This window comes from Thunnus thynnus, chromosome 8 (assembly GCF_963924715.1).
Source record: "Thunnus thynnus chromosome 8, fThuThy2.1, whole genome shotgun sequence".
NCBI lineage: Eukaryota > Metazoa > Chordata > Actinopteri > Scombriformes > Scombridae > Thunnus > Thunnus thynnus.
The window spans coordinates 5798255-5820422 of record NC_089524.1 but is presented as its reverse complement, the minus strand read 5'-3'; the positions used below and the strand labels follow the sequence as shown (position 1 = coordinate 5820422).

At 38.8% G+C, this 22168-nt stretch overlaps 1 protein-coding gene across 1 annotated transcript in view; it reads right to left on the bottom strand.

The window, feature by feature from the left end:
* The window catches only part of exoc2 (exocyst complex component 2), a 56921-nt gene extending 42798 nt beyond the window's left edge, over positions 1-14123 (bottom strand). Inside the window, exons 1-3 of the mRNA XM_067596214.1 lie at positions 14020-14123; positions 2804-2958; positions 518-694 (exon numbers count right to left, since the gene is read on the bottom strand). Of these exons, the coding sequence (XP_067452315.1) occupies positions 518-694; positions 2804-2958; positions 14020-14123 (436 nt within the window). The remainder of the gene's footprint in view (positions 1-517; positions 695-2803; positions 2959-14019) is intronic.
* Between the last annotated feature and the right edge of the window lie 8045 nt (positions 14124-22168).

Here is a 22168-nt window from a genome sequence, read left to right as displayed (position 1 = left end):
ACTTTCCTCAATTGTGTGATTTTTTTTTTTGGTGTGTGTGTGTAATTTCTCCTTATATGAATTAAGGGTGTAAGCATGAAGGGTCTGGGATAAACTTGTAATTTTGGCCTAAATAAACTTCCCTTGGCTTGGCTACAACGAGCGCTGAACCAATAGATTTTTTTTTTGACAGACAGAAAACAAATCAACTGCTTCACTCCGCAATAAATTAACAGTTTATTGTTTATCGAGTTAAATTTTGAGGATTTACTTCTATCATTGTCTGTTGCTTGTTTTTCGGTTTCAAACTGATAGTTGGAAGAAAAAAATAATAATAATATGAAGAGTTCTGGGAACTTGTGACTTCACTATTTTCTGACATTTCATAGACTAAACAGTTAAGCAAAAAAATAATCAAGTTTAATCACTAATGTAAATAATCATTAGCTGAAGCCCTACTTGCAACTTTTATCTTCTCCAGACTAGCAAATAAAAAGTCATCATGTAGATTTTTTTTATTATATCTCCTGAGCCTCACCGATCCTGTCCGGCCTGAGCAGTTTGAAGGAGACCGTGGAGGTGCCGAGACCTCCGGACTTGGTGGTGACGATGATCTCTCCCTTGTCGTCTTTGGCGGGGCCCACGCGGCACACTATCTTGCTGGCCGACATCCACTCGGCTGTCAGCAGGCAGTTATGGCCGCAGATTGACAGACCTGAGAGGGGGAAGAGAGAGAGAGGGGGAGAGAGGGGGGGGGGGTAAAAGGTGAAAGGGTGAGAGATACGGACACACGGTGACAGCGCAAATAAACAAGCTGTAGCACAGACAATCTATAAACGAGAGGTGCTCGCTCGGACGGAATCGGCGTCTATCGGAAAGTTTAGTCAACCTGTCACCCGCGGGGGGTTAAAGTTCAAGTTGGGGTCGTGATGGGTGTGGGTGGCCTTGACTTTCCTTCCTTCCACTCAGCTCCTTCAAGCTAACATGTGTCACTTGAGTGCTAAGTGGCTCATTACTGGCAGGCTGTGCACTCTGCCCCTACATCAGTTGTCCTCTTTTTAAACCCCTCTTGAAAACAATTTGGACACTAGAAGACAGAAAAAAAAAATGGATTACTTTGACATTTCCAGCCAAGGGGATTCAGAAAGCTTCACGTGTGTGTATAATCAAACATCATAGAAGCCTGCGAGAGCTGATCAACAAATAGCCCATAAAACCGTGAATAATATGCCCATTAGAGTGCCATTTCCTGCCTCTGTTCTCTACTTGCTACTTTGTTTGAATACATAAGCATTCACACACATTTGTGCATATCTAATTGTCTAATTCCAGGCCCCAGGGACATTCATGGTCAGAAATAGACCTGTATCACCGGCCAGAGCACGGCTTGCCAAGCGTGGAGCAGTGTGTGTCCTCTGGTCCCACACACTCGAAACCAAAGAAGTAGGTTAGAGGAGGAATTGGCGAACATGAGGGAAAATATCGGCGTAGAAACAGTGTGACGTTCAAAGACATAATGAGAACAAGATGGAGGTAGTCCATCTGTGTGGCTCTTGAGAATCATGAAAAAAAGTCTAAGTCTATTTTCACATTAAAGCGTGTTGGTATGCAAAAGTGTATTGCAAGTTTTTTTTAAACAAAATGTTTACAGGACAAAGAATTGTGTTTTTAGTTTGTTGCAGATAGAGCTAACAGGGTAATTTGTTATAGATGATGCAAAATTGAATTACATAACAATAAAATATCTCAATATTCTATTCGGTAGGTCTGCACCAAGGTTTTAATTTTCTCTACTGAAGTTGCTGGAGCGCCTTTACAACAAAGGTAGACGATGTTTTTCATTGTAAACTTAAAAGCGTTGCAAACATCTCATCATACGTTATTGCACACATATATATTATATAATATAAGTTCACAAAGGATGTTTTTTTCAACTTGTAATTTCAAAATAAAACTGTAAAATGAGTTAAAAGATGTAAAAATGAGTTTTATTTAAATTTTACAACACAAAGAAAACTACATTAATTAAAAACACTTGTTATAACTCAGCGCATTTTTAAACATCACTATACGCATAATTAAACAGTTAATTATTGTGAATATTTTAAAAAAAAATGTTTGATAAGTTTTTTAATAAACTTAAAGACATTTTTACTCAGCTTATTAAATTGTCATGAAAGTAAAACCTAACTAGTGAAAAAAAAAAAAGAAATTCTTATTCCGGAGAGGAAAAAGACTCCGGCGTCCCGTCTACCTACGTATCATATAAACAAAAACAAACTTTACACCGGGGCTGTTTAAAAAAAGGGGGCGGCTGTGGTTTGTTGATGGATAAGTTAATAAAATCAGTTAATACGTCTGCAGTTACAAAATACTCGACATACCGGAGCAGAAATTAAATGAAAAAATAAAGCAGCTACATTCACTGGACAGCAGAGACTCCTTCAGCAAAAAAACAAACTGCTAAACTATTAAAAAAAAAAAAAAATCATCATCTAGGAATCATTATATTTACGGAAAATAAACAAATGTAAACTTCATAATGTGTTGACATCTTGTATATTTATATCTACGTGCTGATCTGTAAAAACATATATCTATCTAATATTTATCTTGACATTTTCATTTATATACATTTACATATATTTAATTACTCACTCACACAATTACCTTCATAGCTCACAACTACATAAAAAACCCCAAGAAAATCAATACTGCTGCAAAGAATTAAATTTTTTTTTTTAAATTAAAACAATCACAGAAACATTTAACCGAGTCAGAGCTACGTGTGTGCGGTTAGTCATGTGATTATAAATGTATTTACCGATGAGGTCAGCTGGGCCCGTGCCCAGGTTTTCTCCACGGATGGTGACTTTTGTCCAGGCCGCACCCTCCTTGGGCGAGATGCCCGTGACCAGCGGGGGCTGACGGGCACGAGACATGGCGGCCTGAAGCAGACAGGGGGGGGTCGATCGACACCTGCATGTGGAAGGAGAACAGAGAGAGAGGCGAAGGTCAGTAACACAAAAACTGAAAGATCAGGAAGAAGCATCACTTATTCTACTGAGTGATTAACTTTTTATTGATAAAGTGAACATTTGCTGATCACAGATTGTCACATCTGAGGATTTTATTGCTCATTTTAGTCTCACATCACTGTAAATTTAATAGTTTTAATTATCATTTAATTATTGACTGTCGGTGTAAAAAAAAAGCTATTTAATATGTCATATGAATTTGACATTTTGAAGACTAATTTAGTAATTCTTTCATTTTAAAAAACATAAAAAAAATAGTGAAAATAATCTATAATTGCAGTTCTGAGAGCTGAAATAACATATAAAGATATAATATATATTTTTAAAATGACTCAACTGTATCCAGTGTATCTGCGGTAAACCCTCTCCTTATAAAAAATCATAAAAAAAATACCGTAAATTATTTTTCAAAACTCCTCCAGCCTCTTATTATATTTGATATTTAGGGGTTTTTTTAGAATCGACTGGGGATGGCATAATTTGAGCAGCATTTGTCTGGCAGCTAGTGTTAATTTCCCACCCTGTAGGTCTCCAAACAATGTATGCATTGCAGCAGTTATCTCTCAGATAATAGGAAAAATAGAGAGAGGGAGCCAAGAATGAAGGAGCAGACAGAGAGCAGGGAGGAAAGGAAGAATGTAAACCTCACAGTGAAGGATAAATAAACCTGGCCTCCCCAATCATTCCACATAAGCCCACACAATACAGTGCAGATTATGGTACCAGAAGAAGGAGCACCCATGGAAATCAGTTCATGTTGGGGCTGAGTAAAAAGGAAGAGAGGGAAAGATTCCAAATGAAAAAATGAAAGGATGTATTTCAGCAACGCAGATGTTTGCTAATAAATTACTGCCAGGTCTCCACAAAAAAAAAAAAAAAAGGCTGACCAATCTAGACTCTCTGAAGCAGCTCGAGCGAGGCTTCCGCCCTTTTGCTCCGCAGCCAAAACACGTTCTCTGCAAACAATGCAGGAGTTCACACGGACCGGACCTGCAACGAGTTCACGGTGGTAACCCTTCGCACAGTTATATGGTCACTAATTGGCTGTAGGCGAACAACGGAGGTGTAAGTAAGACTTTCGGAAAAAAAAAAAAAAAAAAGCCCAACAGAGGCTGTATCAAAGGAAATCAAAATTGACAGAGGACAACACTGATTAGTCTACTTGTTAGAGAGACTTTCCTGGAACGAAAAAAAGTCACACGTTCAGTTCCTGCTGCAGCCAGTGTGTTCATCCAGAGCTATAAACTACTACAATTTACTAGCATTGTCATCAATTTTCTGCCTTTTTAAAGAAATAATAAATCGAGTGTTTTGTCTATAAATATCAGAGTCCTTCACCAGATCAGATGAGACAGAAATAGAAAGATAGAATAATAATAGAAAGATATTTACAGAAGAATATTATAAAACTGCAAAAAAAAGCAGCAAACCTTCTGATATGATCAGCTGTAATAAAGTGAATAGTTTATTCTATTTAATTTAAATGACCTCAAACCTTAGGGTTGGGACCCCGTGTAGGGTCGCCTGATGCAAAATAGGGTCATGACAAAAATTGCTAAAAAATAGAAAAAAACATTTTAAGGAAAAATGAATTTAAATTTTGTTTAATTTGAGTTTTTTTTTTAAAGTCTCATTCAACTTCAAAAATAAATTGCTTGATTTATTTATCTTGTCACTTGAACCTCATCAACCTTCACAGTAGAGCTGCAGTGATTAGTCAAATAATCAATCAACAGCTAATTAATCTGAACTGATTCACTTTTGAAGTGATTTTTTTAAGCATAAAAGCAAAACACGACCTTGTTTCTGCCTCTTAAACAGGATTTGCAGCTTCTCTTTTGTCTTATTCTGAAAAGACTTTCTGTCTTCAGGTTAGAAACTATGATTTTCTGATATTTTAAAAGACCAAACAATTAATTGATGAGTCAAGAAAATAAGCAGCAGATGAACTGATGATGTAATTAGTTACTAGAAGCCCTACTTGATGAGACTGCACGTCGACGCAACCTGACATTCAGCACAGATCTCATTAACGAGCGAGTTAAAATTACCATCAGTGATGACAAACTGTGCTTAAGGACTCTTAATTAGCATAATGATCATTAGGCTAAAATATCCCTTCATACCTCTTTATTAAAATCACCTTTAAATACTTTTAAAATAGCTGCTATCACATGATTTAGATCTCAGCTTTGCATTACCATTTTGAAAAAAAAAAAGGTTTTAATTAGAGTGCATTAATGCATATGACTTGACCTACAGTAGAAACCTCCCAGAGTAGTAGGAACTTTCTGGGGAACTGTTCTGCCGCGGGGACCCCCACCAATCGCCCCTGACATCGGAGTTAACGAGAAAACTCCGGTGGGATTTACCTCATGTTGTTGCTGCTGCCCTGTGCTTGTCAGAGGAAATGGAGGGGCTACGGATCGGACATGAAGAAGATAAGAGGTTAACAGGCCTAAAACAAGAGCTGGGTATATCCTTCATCAATCCCATATGTTTAGAGTGGGAGCGGCGAAGGGGCGAGAGGATTGGGCTCTTTATTTTCTGCGATTCGGATTCTGCTTCCAGGAGTGTTTTTATCCCCATCCACCCCTCATCTTTGGAAATAACACGTGCACAAACACACAGATAGCCTGCCCACACACACAACACATACACACACACACATACACACACACACACGCTGGGCAGAATGACAGCTCAGCTAGGTTGCGTGCGAGGGGCCCGAGCTGGTGTTGTGTGGCCTGTGTGTATGCGAGTATGTGGAAGGATCTGCGGAGAGGTCTGGGCAGTGTGTGTGTGTGTGTGTGTGTGTGTGTGTGTATATGTGTGTATGTGTGTGTGTGGTCTGGGTGTGTGGTCTCTGGCGCGGGCCTGGGGAGAGCCTGCTGACGGCTGGGATGAGAAAAGAGCCGCTGTGTTTACTTTACTCTGGGGGCTGTGCATGGACACGGGAACACTGCCCAGACCCCTCTCTGTAACACCGGCGTGCACGCATACACACACACACACGCACGCACACGCAGTCACACACACAAAGTAAGGGGACTCTTGTACAAGTCTCACGTCATGCACCATCACAAATACCCTGCAAACGAGGTAATAGAAACTATAACCTTATACAGGCTGAGGCCTAACTGTGAATTAATTTTTCCTTAAAGTAGCATGAACAGGAAAACAAAAGTTCCCGAAGCTCCAACTGGAAACTCATGAGGTAGTCAGTGTTTTCCACAAGAGGGATAAAAGTATTACCCTCTAGGGGGCATCAGAGGATCCCCATTAGATTATAACCCCGCTTTCTTCCAACATGTGTCGAGCCGTGTTGTACTGTGCGGGCTAAATTTAATCAATGACAACACAGACCCAGATTTAGCCCATTTTTCCTCACTCGAATCTCTTCCAACCATGGTAGCCTCCAGCCCCCTTTACCCCCAACTCTTCTCTCTCTCTCTCTCTCTCTCTCTCTCTCTCTCTCTCTCTCTGGTAATAGGGCTAAAACGGCAGGTTTGTTTTCCTTGGAGGCTGACTAACAAACAGCAGGGTTGGCTCAAAGCTGTGTGGTAGCTGTGAAAGTCTGAGGCTTGGGATTTTCTTCTTGCAGCGCTGCTTAACAAGTGACAGTGCTTCTTTGGCTCTGGTGCTGCAGGACACAGATACAAAAAAAGGAGGAAAGACTTTTCATTAAATCTCTAAACAAATCTTTTTTTTTTGTCACATAAAACCGCGGTACGTTCTCGAAAATGTTGTGCGCGACGGTCTAGGCTAGATGGCAGCGATGGATTTCTTTTTCAGTTTAAAAAAAAAAAAAAAAAAAAGGTTGCTACTTGCTAAATAACGTCATGTAGACACTTCGGTTTGAAAAGATTTTCAGATTAGGCCTGTTATACATAGACGACGGCAGCGCACCAGAGGAGAGACCACTATTGTAGGATATAGCTTAATAATCACAATTTGGGCTTCCAAAATAAAACTGTGTGATATTGATGCTTTGCATATCAAATGACACAAATTGAGTGTTACCTATTCACAGGTAAACTGTCTGACCAATCACAGGTGTTTGTTTGAGGCACTTTGGCTCGACTACATTTTCACACGTAGGGTTAAATATTTTTGAATTGGTTGCAGGGTGTGATGCGTGGTATGGTTACTGATAAATAAAACAGCAAATAAAATAAAAGTAAGCCTCTATTGATGACTGACACATAATGGTACAATCAGTGTCAGTCATATATGCTGAAAACAGACCTGGTGGACTAGAGCTGGACACACACCGACACCAATATCCTGTCGATTTATTTGAAGCAGCTTCATACGCTGAAAACCTAAAATCAATAAACGTCAAGATAAAAAAAAAAAAACTCAAGCCGCAAAATTCAGGCAGCGTTGTTGCATTTAATCTTCCCCTCTTTCTCTTTCCTGTTTCCTGTCAAATAAAGAGAAACCTGAGACAAACATCTGGACACCAAGAATGTTAAAAGCCTTCTAGAGCTGAAATGATTAATCGATTTATTGCTTAGTGGACGGACAGAAAATTAATGTCAACTATTGATCATTTCAGTCATTTTTCAAGCTCATTTACTTTATTTGCGCTGGAACCAGCTTTTCAAATGTTAAGATTTGATGCTTGTCTTTGTCATATATCATTGTAAACTGAATATATATGTCAAAATGTTACCTTTAGCTCTGGTAAAGTAGAGTTAGGACACCTTTCAGAGCCAAAATGATTCACTGATAAACTGAGAAAATAATCAGCAGATGAAACGATACTGTCAATAATTGTTAGCTGAAGCCCTGATTTAAAGACTTTATCTTAGACTTGCTGATGTCATAACTTATCTTCCTGATAACGCCCAGAGATAGCGGTCAGGGTGTTTAAAACTTCTACTTAGATCAAAGTTACTTAGATCATCCTTCAAGCTTCGAAACATAACAAACTCCCTGCAGCGATATGGATGTGGGAATCTTTCTATCTGGCACACATGTCTATCTTGTGAAAGAGGCGTTCATACCTTAGATCATATGCTGGTTTGAGCTCAGAGGTGATTCACATATGGCAGTGATTGGCAAGTGTGTAAGTGTGTGTGTGTGAGAGCGAGAGTGTGATGGGTTTAGAGGGCACAAAGGGACCCATTTAGACAGATCATCACCCTCACCCCCTCCGTCGCACCGTCAGAGCGGCTAACTCACCGCTCCGGCGGCTCAATACCCCCACCACACTAACACCATTTCACTCCGTGCTCTCCAACATTACACAAACACCAGATTCCATCAAAGATCCCCCTCCACTCCTCTGAATGCACAGAGCGGGCCAAACATCACCTTGCCCGAGATGACTGGCCTGATCACACAGGCTGGGCGGAGCTTTAAACAATCCTCCTCAGTGTTTCGCTCGCACCCAGGCCACCGCATGCCTCTAAGAAGTGGTGAGGTGCAAATGCAGCTGATAGTCAAAAAAATTGACCATAATATGTGTTAACTGTATCGTGTTTCAAATAAGCGGATCTTAACGTGAACTGAGCAGGTTCTGTTTGAGAGCAGATGCTGCGACCACTGGCCAGTCATTGAGTTCTTCCACAATGAGTCAGCATCTCCTCTACAAGCCCAGCGCTCATGAAGAGTCTTTCGTGACAAAGAAAGAGGACAGAGTGATCAGATGTGTGCCTCTGGCTCACTATCCTACCATCATGATGTCTGCCCACAGGGTTTGTTATCTTTAGGGCTGCCAGTTTGTTTGTTTGTCAGTCTCAAGTGCTTTTCAGCTTTAGGCCTAACGAAGTGAAGTCCCCAATTTCCCATATTAAAATCCTGAAACAACAAACAGAAATATGAAGTATAGGCCTGCAAATGCAGAAAATTGTTTTCAGAGGATTAAGAGACTGGAGACAGGCAGCTCTGCCCAATGACATGGCGAAATGGAGAGATTTGAACCTTCACGAGCCGGGCTATAAGACTGCTGCTTTACATAAAAAACACATCAGCAGCGTGAGAACCGTCCCCGGTCACATACCATTATGAATTATAAAAACAAAAACAAATCAACACTTTCATTTAGAACTGTGAGAGATTCAGATTTTCATTATCAATTCATTTATTCATTTTTTTTTTCTATTTATCAAGTGTTTATAGGGCTGCAAATTAACAACCGATATTTACTTGATCAATCAGAAATTATAGATCAATGAAGCGTGGCAAAATATTGAAAAATTCCATTACAATTTCTAACAGTCTGAATCATAAAAATATTCAATTTAGTGTAACAAAAGACAAAAAAACAATAAAAAACAATGACTTTTTGGCATTTATGCTCCTAAAAATGACTTAAAAGATTAACGGAGTATCAAAATTGTTCTGAATCTTTAACCAATCAATTAATTTCAGCTCTAAAGTTTCAAAATAAGTGTCACATGCAATAATAATAGAAAGGTATTGTTTTTAAATTGCTTGTTTATCTGACCAACAGTCCAAAAACTAAAAGGTTTTCAATTTATGACATTATAAAACAAAGATTTGCAGCAAATCCTCACATCTGAGAAGCTGGAGTTAGCAAACATTTGTTTTTTGTTTTTTTTTTTGTTGCTAAATTACAGAGAATAATTGATTTTCAAAATTGTTGTTTACTGTTCTGGCAATGAAGTAATTAAGGAATCTACCAGGACCCCTGGTTAACAATTATTTTCATTATAGATTAATCTGCTTATTATTTTCTGAATTAGCTGATTGATTGTTTGGTCTACAAAATGTCAGAAAAAAATGTAAAATGTCTGTGGGGTCCAAAATCAAGTCTGAAATCCAAACATATTCAGTTTACTATCACATAATACAGAAAAAAAAAGCAGCAAATCCTCACAATTAATTAGCTGGAACCAGGAAAAAAACAGGGGAAAAATAATTTAAATGACTTGCTCATTTTGTTTCAGCTCAATTATAAACTAATTGTTTCAGTAAATACTATTTTCATTACTTTCACATTCAGTGTAACATTGAATCCTGCTAGGATGAACACTTAATACACTGACTATGTTAGGATTGAGCGTGTCTCTGCGACCTTTTTTTTCCCAGCCCAAAGCTCCTCCGTCTGTCTGTCTGTCTGTCTGTCTGTCTGTCCAGGTCTGACTAGGTCACAGAAACCATGCTGTGAAAACCAGTGGCCCAGCAAGCCTGTCAGCAGGGGGAAGAGGCTACCAGGTGGGGCAGACTGCCGAGAGCAGACAGGGGTGAGAGAGAAAAGTGCCGCTTCACAAACAAGGCACGGCCTGACCCCCGTCGCTCGATTCACCCTGAGGTCTACGGAGCAGCGGCACTGAGGAAAAGCCTCAAAAAACACAACCCACCACATTCCACCAAAACAAACAAGCAGGGCCACCCAAATTTTTCAATTAGAGCCCTGGGAGGGGAGGGGAGGGGAGGGGAGGGGAGGGAGGGGAGGGAGGGGAGGGGGGGGGACAGGGGCAGGAAATGGATCAGTGTAGCCTTGCCCCAGCCGTTCCCCCAGCCAAGCGGTGCTGACTGTGTAGGAAGAGAGGGAGAGCTGATATGCAGAGGCTCTCACAGCAAAAAAGGCTGAAGACTTGTTAGCGCGGATGTCGACAGATGATGGAGCAGCTCGGTGACAACTTATTCCTGGGACACGGCGCCTGCCTGCTATCGACTTGTCAATCAATTACTCTCGTTGGCTCTCACATAGAATCAATCAGTTAAGCAAACACACATGTTGAGGTACCCCTTCCCCCCCTGAAAAGACCTACTTTAAGAAATTATGTTAGAACAATATTTGTCAAAAGTACACAAGAGGAGGAATTATAGAGGCTTAGACTATGTTCTGTTTGAAAACACCACAGTTAATGAGGCTGAGGTGAGAGAAGTGTATATATATCACAACGTGGAGGTCTTTAGGTTTATTAAGTAAGTAATATCTTAACCCTTAGACCTACTACTGAAATATAAGCACTACTGCAGCTAAAACTCTGCTTTGTTGATCTCAGAGTAGGTTTGATGAAACATTTCTAAGACAAATGAAGCTGGGCCTCGATTTATGATTCCTGCAAACAAACATTTTTATTTTCAATATTATCAGTTCTACCTATAATGTAGGCCTGAGTGTTCTTCAATTCACATACCTACTCACATTTTTTAAATCACTAAATTATGGAGGTAGAGTCACAACAATTAGTCAAATAATCGATTAGTTGCCAACTATTCAATTTGATAATCAATTAATTGTTTTGAGACATTTTTTAAAGGTAAATATGTCCAAAATTCTCTGATTCCAGCTTCTCAAATGTAAATATTTTCCATTTTCTTTAGTCTTCTATGACAGTAAACTGAATATCTTTGGGTTGTGATACTGCTGTGGACAAAACAAGACATCTGAAGACGTCACCTCGGACTTTGTGAAACAGTGATCGACATTTTTCACCATTTTATAGACCGAACAACTAATCGATTAATAGAGAAAATAATCTACAGATGAATCGATTGTTTGTTAGTTGCAGCCCTAGATGGAGGACGCTGTGACTGACACGTTCTCATGTCATGGATCAAATTGTTGCAATTCTTTAGTTCATTAAAATCATACTTATCAATTGGTTTCAAAGATAAAACGGATGAAAAAAAGTTGAAATCTGTTTATTCACTATTTGTTGTTGTCCTCTACAGAAAAAAAAACCTCCCTTGCTACAACTGGAGTTCTTCCAAACCTTTCCATGTATTTAGACTAAACCAACACTCAAGAGGATGATTACATATTTCAAAATACAACAGAGGAGAAAAAAATTCCCTCATACAACTCTTGTAAGCCTCACGGATGCAGAAATAAACTGAAATCATCATTAATGGCTTAATAGCAAAATACCAAGACATTCTCTAGAAATGCTTCAGTGTCTTTTACAACAGTTCCAAGCTTTTCCACTCCAGTCTCATATTGGCATGTAATTTATTCTGCCTGGTAAACATCCTCATGAAACAAAGAGCCTGTGTCGCTGATGAACAGATAACTTGGTTCAGTGAAATTATCGTCTATCCTTGTGTGACCAAATCAAGGCGAAGAAAAATGATGGTGAACTGAATGTAATGCTGATTAGACATTAAATGTAAACCGCAACATAGTAAGTAAGAGTAGTATAATTTGTCACTTAGTCACTTACAATCAATAATAAGTTAAGATTGTGTGCTTTTAGTCTATTGTAAGCTAAAATCAACCAATCAGTGAAAAGGAGTATTGCATGGTTCATTAACTACTAGCGTTTTTAAAAACCTCATGTTAAGTATTCTGATGTTTATTCTCACCACAATGTCTTCCAGTCAATGCAAGACTGTCTCTGAGTCACACGAGATCATTTGGTGTGATCATTTCTTTCTTTTTTTGTTCGTTCCCATCTGTATGCATAAATATGTTTTCAAACTATAAGCAAGGTGTTAGGTTTGTTACATTATCTTTGTTTTCATAGGCAGTTAAATAGGCAATCGTTATTTCTGTGTTCAATCTATTTTTATTGGAGTGGCACAGTGTTTCTAGACACTGTGAGAGAGGTCATGCCACCTGGGAATGAGTCACATCTGTATGTTCTCTCATGCAAACAACCTGTGCCGTTTCAAGGTATAGTTATAACTCTATTATATGTGTTTCAGTTGATGTGAGAGTTGAGTGCAGCACCAGTTGTAGGATGGGACGGTGGCGTGAGATGTTTTGGAGGGTGAAAAATTTAGCTATTCTCATTTCGATTTGGTTTCCCTGCACAAAAATGTAAGCAGTTTTCATTGGAACTACTTATTTGGTAGAAAGTAGTTCCAGGCAAAAATGTTTAAAGTGATGTCTGTGGATTATATTAGAAAATTGGGACATAGTATTTGGCAAAGTAGGTTTATCACTTAGTATTTAAGAATAAGTCATAAGTCATTTTCAATGTGTAAACAACATAAACAATTTTTTGCTGAAAACGCTGACACATAAAATCTAAATAATAGTCAATGTAAACCACAAGACACACATTTTGTGATTGATGGGTTTTGTTTGGGGGTTTTTTTGTACATATGTAGGCAACTTGACTTTTTAACATTACATTAACTGTGCGAATAAATACTATGACAATTGCTGCTCTGTGGAGATAAATAAAAAGTTGATTTGAACATGATGCTACTGTCACTACAAACGCAAAAGATTAATAACAGTTTATAGAACTGTTAACAAAAGAATTAGGTCATTAAAGAGAAAGAAAAAGATAGATGGGGAGAGATATACAAAACGTTTGCAGAATGAAAGTTTAAAAAAAACATGGCTGCAGCTTGATTTGATGTCAAAACAAAACGAGATAAGGATGTACCAAACTCCATTCAAATTTCTCTCAATTTAATGGTAAAGAGAGCGATACAGAACATGATCATAACCTTTCACAAATCAATAACGTCGTCGCGTCATTTCGACCATTCCGGTAACTTAATGACAGTACATTTGCAGCTGTGGGCGATAGCGGAGGGCGTAAACACTGAATTTTAAATAACGTTAGATATTTTAAGCACAGCTTTGATGTGTCAAAAATGAGCCGCATCTGCCAGAAGCCGTTAATGGCTCGTAGCGTTAAGTCTTGAAATATGTTCCGGTGGACAAAAACAAACAACACCCCATTTAAACTGCTGAATAGTCGGATAATTCAAAGGACTTTTGTGACTGCATTCCCGTTAGGACAATGAAAGATAACATCTGTCAGCTGCTTCTGTTACTATCAAACGTTATAGACGTCTGAAACAGCTTACTAAACAACCCAATGGTGATTTCAGAAAAATGAAAGTCTGCTTTGTTGACAATTTTGACAGCTAAGATAACGTTAGCTCAGGCTAACCATCGCTCGATAGCATGCTAATTCGTTATGCCGGAAGGGTTACCGGAGGCTGTCATCTGCGTCCGTTACGAACAGCTTATATTTCCACCTGTCATGCCATATTCACTTTGGCATTGCCTCACATATTTTAAGAGAAAAATGTCAAACAGAAAAGGGTAACTTACAGTTTGCAACAGCTGGACCGGAGCGACCGTTTCCTGTATCTTCTGACTACTTCCGGATATCCTTTCTTAGCCACAGCCTTCAAAATAAAATAACATAACAACATAACATAACATAACATAACATAACATAACATAACATAACATAACATAACATAACATAACATAACATAACATAACATAACATATATATTCTTTTTAATTTATGCTGATGTGGTAGGTGTTGTGAAACTGTAAAATCAGTCCATGCATGTAAAAAAAAATACTTCTTTCATATGATGTGAATGTGATTGGCCAATTTCTCATATTGTGATTTTTCTTTACACACACTCTACATAGTAATGCTGAAAAATATGACTATATATAGGCTCTTTAAAGTCTCATGTTCTGCACTCTGCTTTGATTCATGGAAACTGGAAACTCTCATACAATGTAACTGTATCTTAGTTAAGCTACTGCACTTAAGTACAATTTTACATACTTGTACTTCACTTGAGAATTTTCATTTTATGCAACTATTTACTTACTATTACACAACATTTCAGAAGAAAATATTGTACTTTTTACACCACTACAGTTGGCAGCTAGAGTTACTTCCTTGCCAATATTTTTCATTGTAAACACATCATCATCTTACAAAATACGAGATGATGTATTGTTGTAGATTAGACACAAAGAATGTATGGGTAGATTTGCTCCAGAATGAAAAGGCTCCTTACACATCAATGCATCAATGGTAATAATCCAATTTGTGGTATTTCTGTGTTAAATTCTCTGAATGTTTTTCCAATATTGCAGCCCAGCCAATGTTACATTACATAGCCTAATTTTCCATGTAACTACCTGAACAGACTGACTGATAAGCTGGCTGAATCTTTTTGAATTTGCCTTTGACATATGAGTGAGTTGGGTGGCTTGTTGGTTCTGCATCTCTGTCTTGAAGAAGTTATTCAAGATATCTTGTGGTATAAAAACAGCTAATGAGCAGTTTAATCCATGAATCCTATTTTTTTATGCTTGATTGAATCTAAGACTAAATGCAGCAATAACAATATTATTGGATTCATGCTTCTCTGAAGAGCTGAATGTCCTTTCAAGTGAGATTCCTGAAGCCCAGTGGGAGCTTTGCTTCTTTCCTCATCCCTCTTTTCACGGTGCATCACTGAGGTATTTCCACTTGTTCTGGGAAAGGCGCAGCATCATTAGAAATGCAACAGAGACCACCCAAGCACACACTAGAACACTGATACCATTACATTTATCGCACCAAATTGTGCGGGGCAGAAAGAATTTCTGTGATAAGGCAAGGCCCAATCCCCAGGGAAGCCATATTGTCCAATTAGCTGGGGTAATCTGATAATTAAGGGATCAAACTGTGACTTGGGAGTTTGCACAGATGCTGATGCAACACAGGGGCTGTTTGTCTATGTAAACATCTACTTACAGCAATGACGCTGGAAGATTTTGATCTTATTCTCAGTGGTGCGGCCTTTGCTAATGAATGACAACGACAGTGGTATATCACACATACCAACTAGTGAAGCTACAAATCAGTGGTTTATCTGGTGCATTATAAGTGTCATGCAAAGAGATATTATCATGTAATGTATGGGAAAATATCCTGGGAAAATATTTAATGTAATATGAATATAATATCAGTATTTATTAGTACTTACCCACCAACATTTTACAGCGCAGAACAGCAAGAACCACTTACACAGAGTCCTCTTTCAGTTACAGGAAAAGTTTAATGCTTTGGGAAATGAGCTTATTCACTTTATTGCCAGATGATGAGAAGATCAATATTACTGTTACACTTGTCCTTTTAATATGAAGGTGGAATCAAAAGGCGGATGGCTTAGCTTAGCCTAAAGTTGGCCTTCCAGCACCTCTAAAGCTTGCTAACCAGCCTTAATTCATAGGGATCCTTGTTTCTGTCTCAGTCTTTATGCTAATTAATGCTATTCAATGGACAAATAGAAGAGTGGTATCAATTTTTACATCCAACTCTTAGCAAAAAAAGCAAATAAGCATATTTACCAAAATCTTAAACCAAATATAAACACATATACCTTACAATATTCTCATTTAGCGAGACACGCGAACACGTCATTGCTCGTCGTGTTTTTAAATAGAATAGGCTTTCTGAGCAGGTGTCCCAGGTCTTGAGGGGACATCGATGGTGCCTTGATCCTTACTGTGACCCCCCAACCCTCTGTAATCCACATCCCGTAATGGCACATGCTGCGCTGGCACCATTGCTCATCCCTGAACCCTATTGTTCATTGTTTGTCTTCTCCAGTTTTTTCCCATGGGCCCCTGGCCAGTGAGAGGAAAAGGTCACTGTAAATATTGCACTGAAATCCTCCCTCCCTCCCATAGAGCTCCTGAAGATGGAACAGGCGACCAGTGGGTGAGCACTTCCTTCCTGCGCAGGGCATTTCAACTGTAAGACATCAAACAAGTATGAATCCCTCAATGTCAAAGATCGCTGCAGTGAGATCATATGCTCAGTGTTGACATTACAATAACCTGGGCAGGTCTCAGCTCATTGCAAAGCACATCAGATAGCATAATATGTGTGTAATATCTAACTGGACTGTACAAGTGAAACATTGCCATATTTTCACATTAGAAGAACCACACCTATCCCATAGCTGTTCCTCTCTACAACTGTTAAATGAGCAGTAATATGTTATTAATGTCTTGGCATGAATCCAACCCCTGCCTGTGTTTTGCATCTGTAAACACACAAAATATGGTTTCCAAGGAAAATTAAGAGAGGTTTAGGAACCCATGACCCATGCCTGGCTAATCACTAGCCTGTAGCACTGCTGTTAATATAAGATGTTGAGATTTTAAATAAACCCCTGATATTTGGGTTTGTTTTGCTTCTGAGTGGCGCTCCATCTCCCGCTGTTACGCTTTCCCGGAGGAGTCCAGTTCCCTGGGCTCACATTTTGGGCTCCGGAAATCCAGGCCTGTGCCAGGCTTAGCTTGGAAAAGCATCCAGACAAACACAATGGACGAGGGAGAGTTAAGGGGAACAGAGAGTCTTTCAGTCTGACTGCTGACACATTGCTTGACGCAGTGGCAGGATAACACAACCAATAGATGGATGAAGAGATGAAGGTGGGAGTACAGGAAAGGTATAACAACAAGGTGTGGAAAAGTACACCTTTGATGATATCTCTCCATGACCTTAAAGTGTTGGTTCACCCAAATTACAAAAGAAAGTTTGAACTAACCTCTAGTTAGTCTTGTCTTATGATATTTCTGCTTCCATCCAAACACAGTAGAGGAAAATTACATTTTGTTTGTGGTGCTCACAGCATTAACAATGACATTTAGAAGCAGTGTTACTCTGGATAATCCACAAAACGCACTGTCAACAGATTTCACACAGGCACTATATCTTCAGTAGGAAGTATTTACAATGAAAACAGTTTACAGTAAAGTCTGTGGACCAAAGCTGTAGCTACACTTTAGGACACCAGGGACATGTTTGCGGTATTGTCTCTGGGAATTTGGGGGCTTTAACAACCTGTCTGTGGGTTCAACAGGTTTCAATTATCCCCCCAATTATTCCCATTGGTCCTATAGATTATTTATGACTTTTAACTTGTTTTGGATTTACAGCCTGCAACTTTACTCTCTTGATCCAGTCTCACTGGTCTCACCAGCGCTGTTTCCATCAGCCTACCTGCCTAGCAATGAACAGCGAACAGATACAGTTAGCGACTAGCTGGTGAACATCGTGCAGCATTTAGCAGCTAAAGAGCCAGATATTTCCCTCAGGAGTTGGTGGAGATCAAAACAGATCTAAAACTAGAGCGAATATTGGACTTTAATTCATCAGATGACATGAAGTTGACTCCAAATGAATGATGTTGTTGCTCTGATGCATTAATAAGTCACACATATGATCACCATATAAACTTTATGAAGTGATAATATGTTAGTGTTGTGTTTACAGTTTGTTTTGCTTCCCCCAAGTGGCCTGAAAAACCAATTAATGCAACCAAAGTGTTAAAATAGGGATAAAAAGGGATTTGGTATTTATATACTGTACTAGAATTACAGTATATCTTGACATTGTGGGGGGGTTTGACCATTGTCTGTCTAACCTTGACCTTGATCTTGACCTTGAATGTATAAAACACAGAATTTAGTGGCGTCAACTCATCTTTTTTCATTAACTTAATGTAAATATAAGTTATATTAATTTCAAGTTAATTCAACTTAAAATGTCTCATGTGTGTTAATTTTTAGACCATTTCAGACCTGATAAGCATGAGTTCTTCTGGCTTGAGATGAAGAGTTGAATGAATGCACTGCCGAGAGTTCCCTCAACTCGTTAAATTAAGTTTTTGAAGAAACATGATCAGCATAGCAGACTTCCTTGCATGCATTGTTTGAGAGTTAAAACTCTCTAGAGACCGTTCTTTTTGTACTTTGAAGAAGAAGAAGAAGAAGAAGAAAACACACATGAAGGTAACTCGCCATGTGTCATAAATCTCAAAGACAGATCACCTAAAACCTTGTCAAGTAAAACCAAATCTATCTGCACAGCTAAATACCACTAGAAGTGAGAGATTATATTTCTTGTAATTTCGGTGAACTGACTCTTGAGAGTGTTATGACAAGATGGGAGGACTACAGCAGTTCTGAAGAATCTAAAAAAAAAAAAAAAAAAAAAAAGGGGTGGGTGTGAAAGGGTATAAAGGGGCATTTTCCCAAATATGTTCAGGCTTTTACCACCCAGGTTAACATAACATGTTCTATGCCCTCTCATAACACCACTCCCTCGGCCCCCCAGGCCAGACAACAGGCTACTGTGTCTCAGGAGGCACAGTCCGGATCAGCCCTGAGCACTGTGGAGAAACACTCTCTGGGAAAAGTCTAGAAAGCGAAATTAAAAAACCACAAGGGTGATGAAAATGTAAAGTCGAGCCAGAGTGACTCCCCCCCCCCCCTTGACGCATACCGTCCTCTAAGAGCTTGTTTGTGCAATACCGCCGTATTATCAGGCTCATATTTTATTGTTAAACGGTCACAACTCTTTGAATGAGAGTAACATAACTTTGAGAGGAAACAGCCTTCCATCCACAGCTGAAGCCATCGATGCATGCCGCAGCGTGCTCTCTGTCTTTGATGAGATGTGACAGGTCGGAGTACGTTCATAACTGTTTGTGTTTATAAACAGGTGGACTTCGTTACAGCTGCAGGTTATTTGTGCAGTGATGGGCCCCTGCCAATCGCAATCAAGAGAGAGCATAATAAAATCATACTCTCACCCGGCTGACGTTATACGCTCAGGCTCTGTTTTCTGTCGTCATTGGTCAGATGTTGGGATTTTTTTTTTTTTTTTTTTTTTTTGGTGTGATGCTGCCATATTTTTATTAGTAAGATTACAAGATACTGAAATGAGTGAAAAGATGAGTGACCTTTTTATTCTAATTGATGCCCTTTGTTTAACCTGAGCAACTGAGCGTGTTTATTATTATATAGCTTTATTGATTTTATGTTTATTGTGTTTTTGTTTTACAACCTATATACAAAAGAGTAAATACATTTTGTTTGAGGTGAATGTAAATGAAATGCTGACAGAGTAAGACATATGAAGGATTTTAATAAAATATGATTAAGCGCAAAGAATTGAATATCATACAGTAACTGGGAAAAATGGGCGGCATATTTAAAAGTATTAAAGAAATTAGGGAGTTAAAGGGAGATGTCAGGGATTGAAAATACCACATGACACACACTGAAAATAAAAATAAATCTTACTTTCTACTGTGTGAAAGGAAGAGAGGGCCTTAACTAGAATGAGCCCCCCTAATGCTACACATGGGATTTCTATTCCATGTATCCGCCTGTAAGGATTCAACACACTCAAGAGGAACTCAATCGGCCTCAGTGAATATTAACTGGACTTAATGTGCAACATATTGGCTCACAGAAGTATGATTTAATAATATGTCTTCATTTCCTTTGTGAAATCAGTGACAGTAAGGATTCAGGCCTTGGCCGGCAGCCTCCCCTGTATCCTCAGGATTTTCCCTCCCTTTGTCAAGAGTTAATTTCCAGAGAAAAAAAAAAAAAATATGTGGCTTCAGCCCAGAAGGGGGCGCCCAAGAATGGCATTTATAAACCTGGCCTCTCCGCTATGGGCTTGTCTGGGGGTTGGACAAAATAACAGGAACATGTTATAATATTATGCAAGGTAGTAACAAGAGCAAAACAACCCAAATGCTTATCATATCAATATGAAATAATAAAAGTTAGGGCTGGGTCTTGTTTAAAAATAATTAAATATTTAAATATTACTGCAGATATGGCATTATACCAAAATATGATTCTTATTGATACCTTAAATTGCAAAATATAAACATGTTTTTCTATAAAACTTTTTATTTCATTTAACAAAGAAACTCAAGTTACAAGCTAATAACTTTGTCATAATAAAAAAGTCTAAAACTGGCAATATTTTTGATTTAAATCAGCTCTCGGCATGTAATTTGCAACACTCTGTGCTTCAGACACATTTTGGTTGGTGCTAAAAACAGTGAAAAAAAACCCAGCTGCGACACATAGCTCTAAACAAAACAAAAACTGTATATTATAAGCTTCAAAGAGATAGCATTTATTGCAGGACAGCTGTGATAGATTTTTTCTTTTTTCATTGTTTTTTTCCGTTCTATGCTTAATAGATTACATGTGTGATAAAGTGCAGGAGATAAATGCACTTATCATAAAATTTGAGACTTTTGTGGCTGTATTCTGGCTGTAATATAATAAATGGTGTTTGAAAATAAGTATATATATGGACAGCTGAACCTATACATGTGGACACTTCACATATAAACCACATAGAAGTATACAGAAGCAGATCAACCAATCATACACATTTAAAAAGAACAAAATAGGATTTCAGACCTATTTTGGGGACATAAATGTATACATGCTTAATCTCAATTATGTGTGCATGTGTACACAAAATACTGTATGTGTATACATTACAGTGTGTATGTGGGTGGGGAGTTGAAGCAAAGAGGCTGTTTGTAGTGAAAACAGTGAGAAAGAAGACACAGAGAGGAAGCCAAACACAGGCAGCTCTTTGAAGTACAGAGCAGGGTAATGCTATTGTGAACAGGTTACTTAATCAACACAAACATAAGTTCTGTGTTATCCCGGCACGTATCTGATAATCCCTACATCTGATAATAAGTGATATACAGTATTTTATATGTATATGTCGTAGCGTTAATATGGAGGCTATAAATTGTGCTTTTAATAGGTCTGAGGTGGTGAGAGGTTTCCCCTATTAAGTGGATGAGGTAGTGTGGCATACGGGAAGGGAAATAGCATGTGTAGTTCGGTGGGAGGTGGGGATGTAAAGAGAACTATAGGATTGTGTATGTTGGAGAGGTGCGGAGTGAGCAGCAGTGCAAATTGAGGTCAGTTTCAGCCGAGTAGCCTTTTAGCTTTGATCCCTCAGCTGAACTGGATGAAAGACATCCTGCTTCCCTCGCCAAGAAGGAGGGGGAGGCAAGCAGGGGGGGGGGAGGACCTCAGTTTTCTACCTGACAAATAAGGCTTGATGCAGCACAAACTGTTTCCTCTATTACACGGATAATCTCTTATTTTCATCTGTCTCGCCTCTCCTCTGGTCGCCTCCTCGCCCACGCCGCTCTGTAAATCATCCCCCCTTTTCCTGCTAATATAAATCCTGATGGCCTTTATCAATGCTTTGTCTCTCTATCTGCTCTTCCCTGACTCCCTCTCTTCTCTCTTCTGTTGTTTTCCTTTACAGTGCATTCAAAATCTGAACTTTGATCCTCCCACAACCTGTCAGAAATCCGGACCCGAAGCCTGGAGCAATCTGCAGTTTGCATGTGGCCTTGTGTGTGTTTTCACATGTGCAATCTGGCGCACAAGCATCCGAGTTCATGTCAATCACTGCTTGTGTGATCAAAATATAATTACTTAATGAGATTATGGTGTTTAGACTTGACTCACAGTGTCACTAATGTGTCTTCATACTTTATAGTGATGGGAAAAAAACTGCAGATTTCCAGTTAGCTCCGTGCTTTTTTTTGGGAAATCAGGTACAAAAAGGATCGTTCTAGTTTATTATAACTTGGGTCCT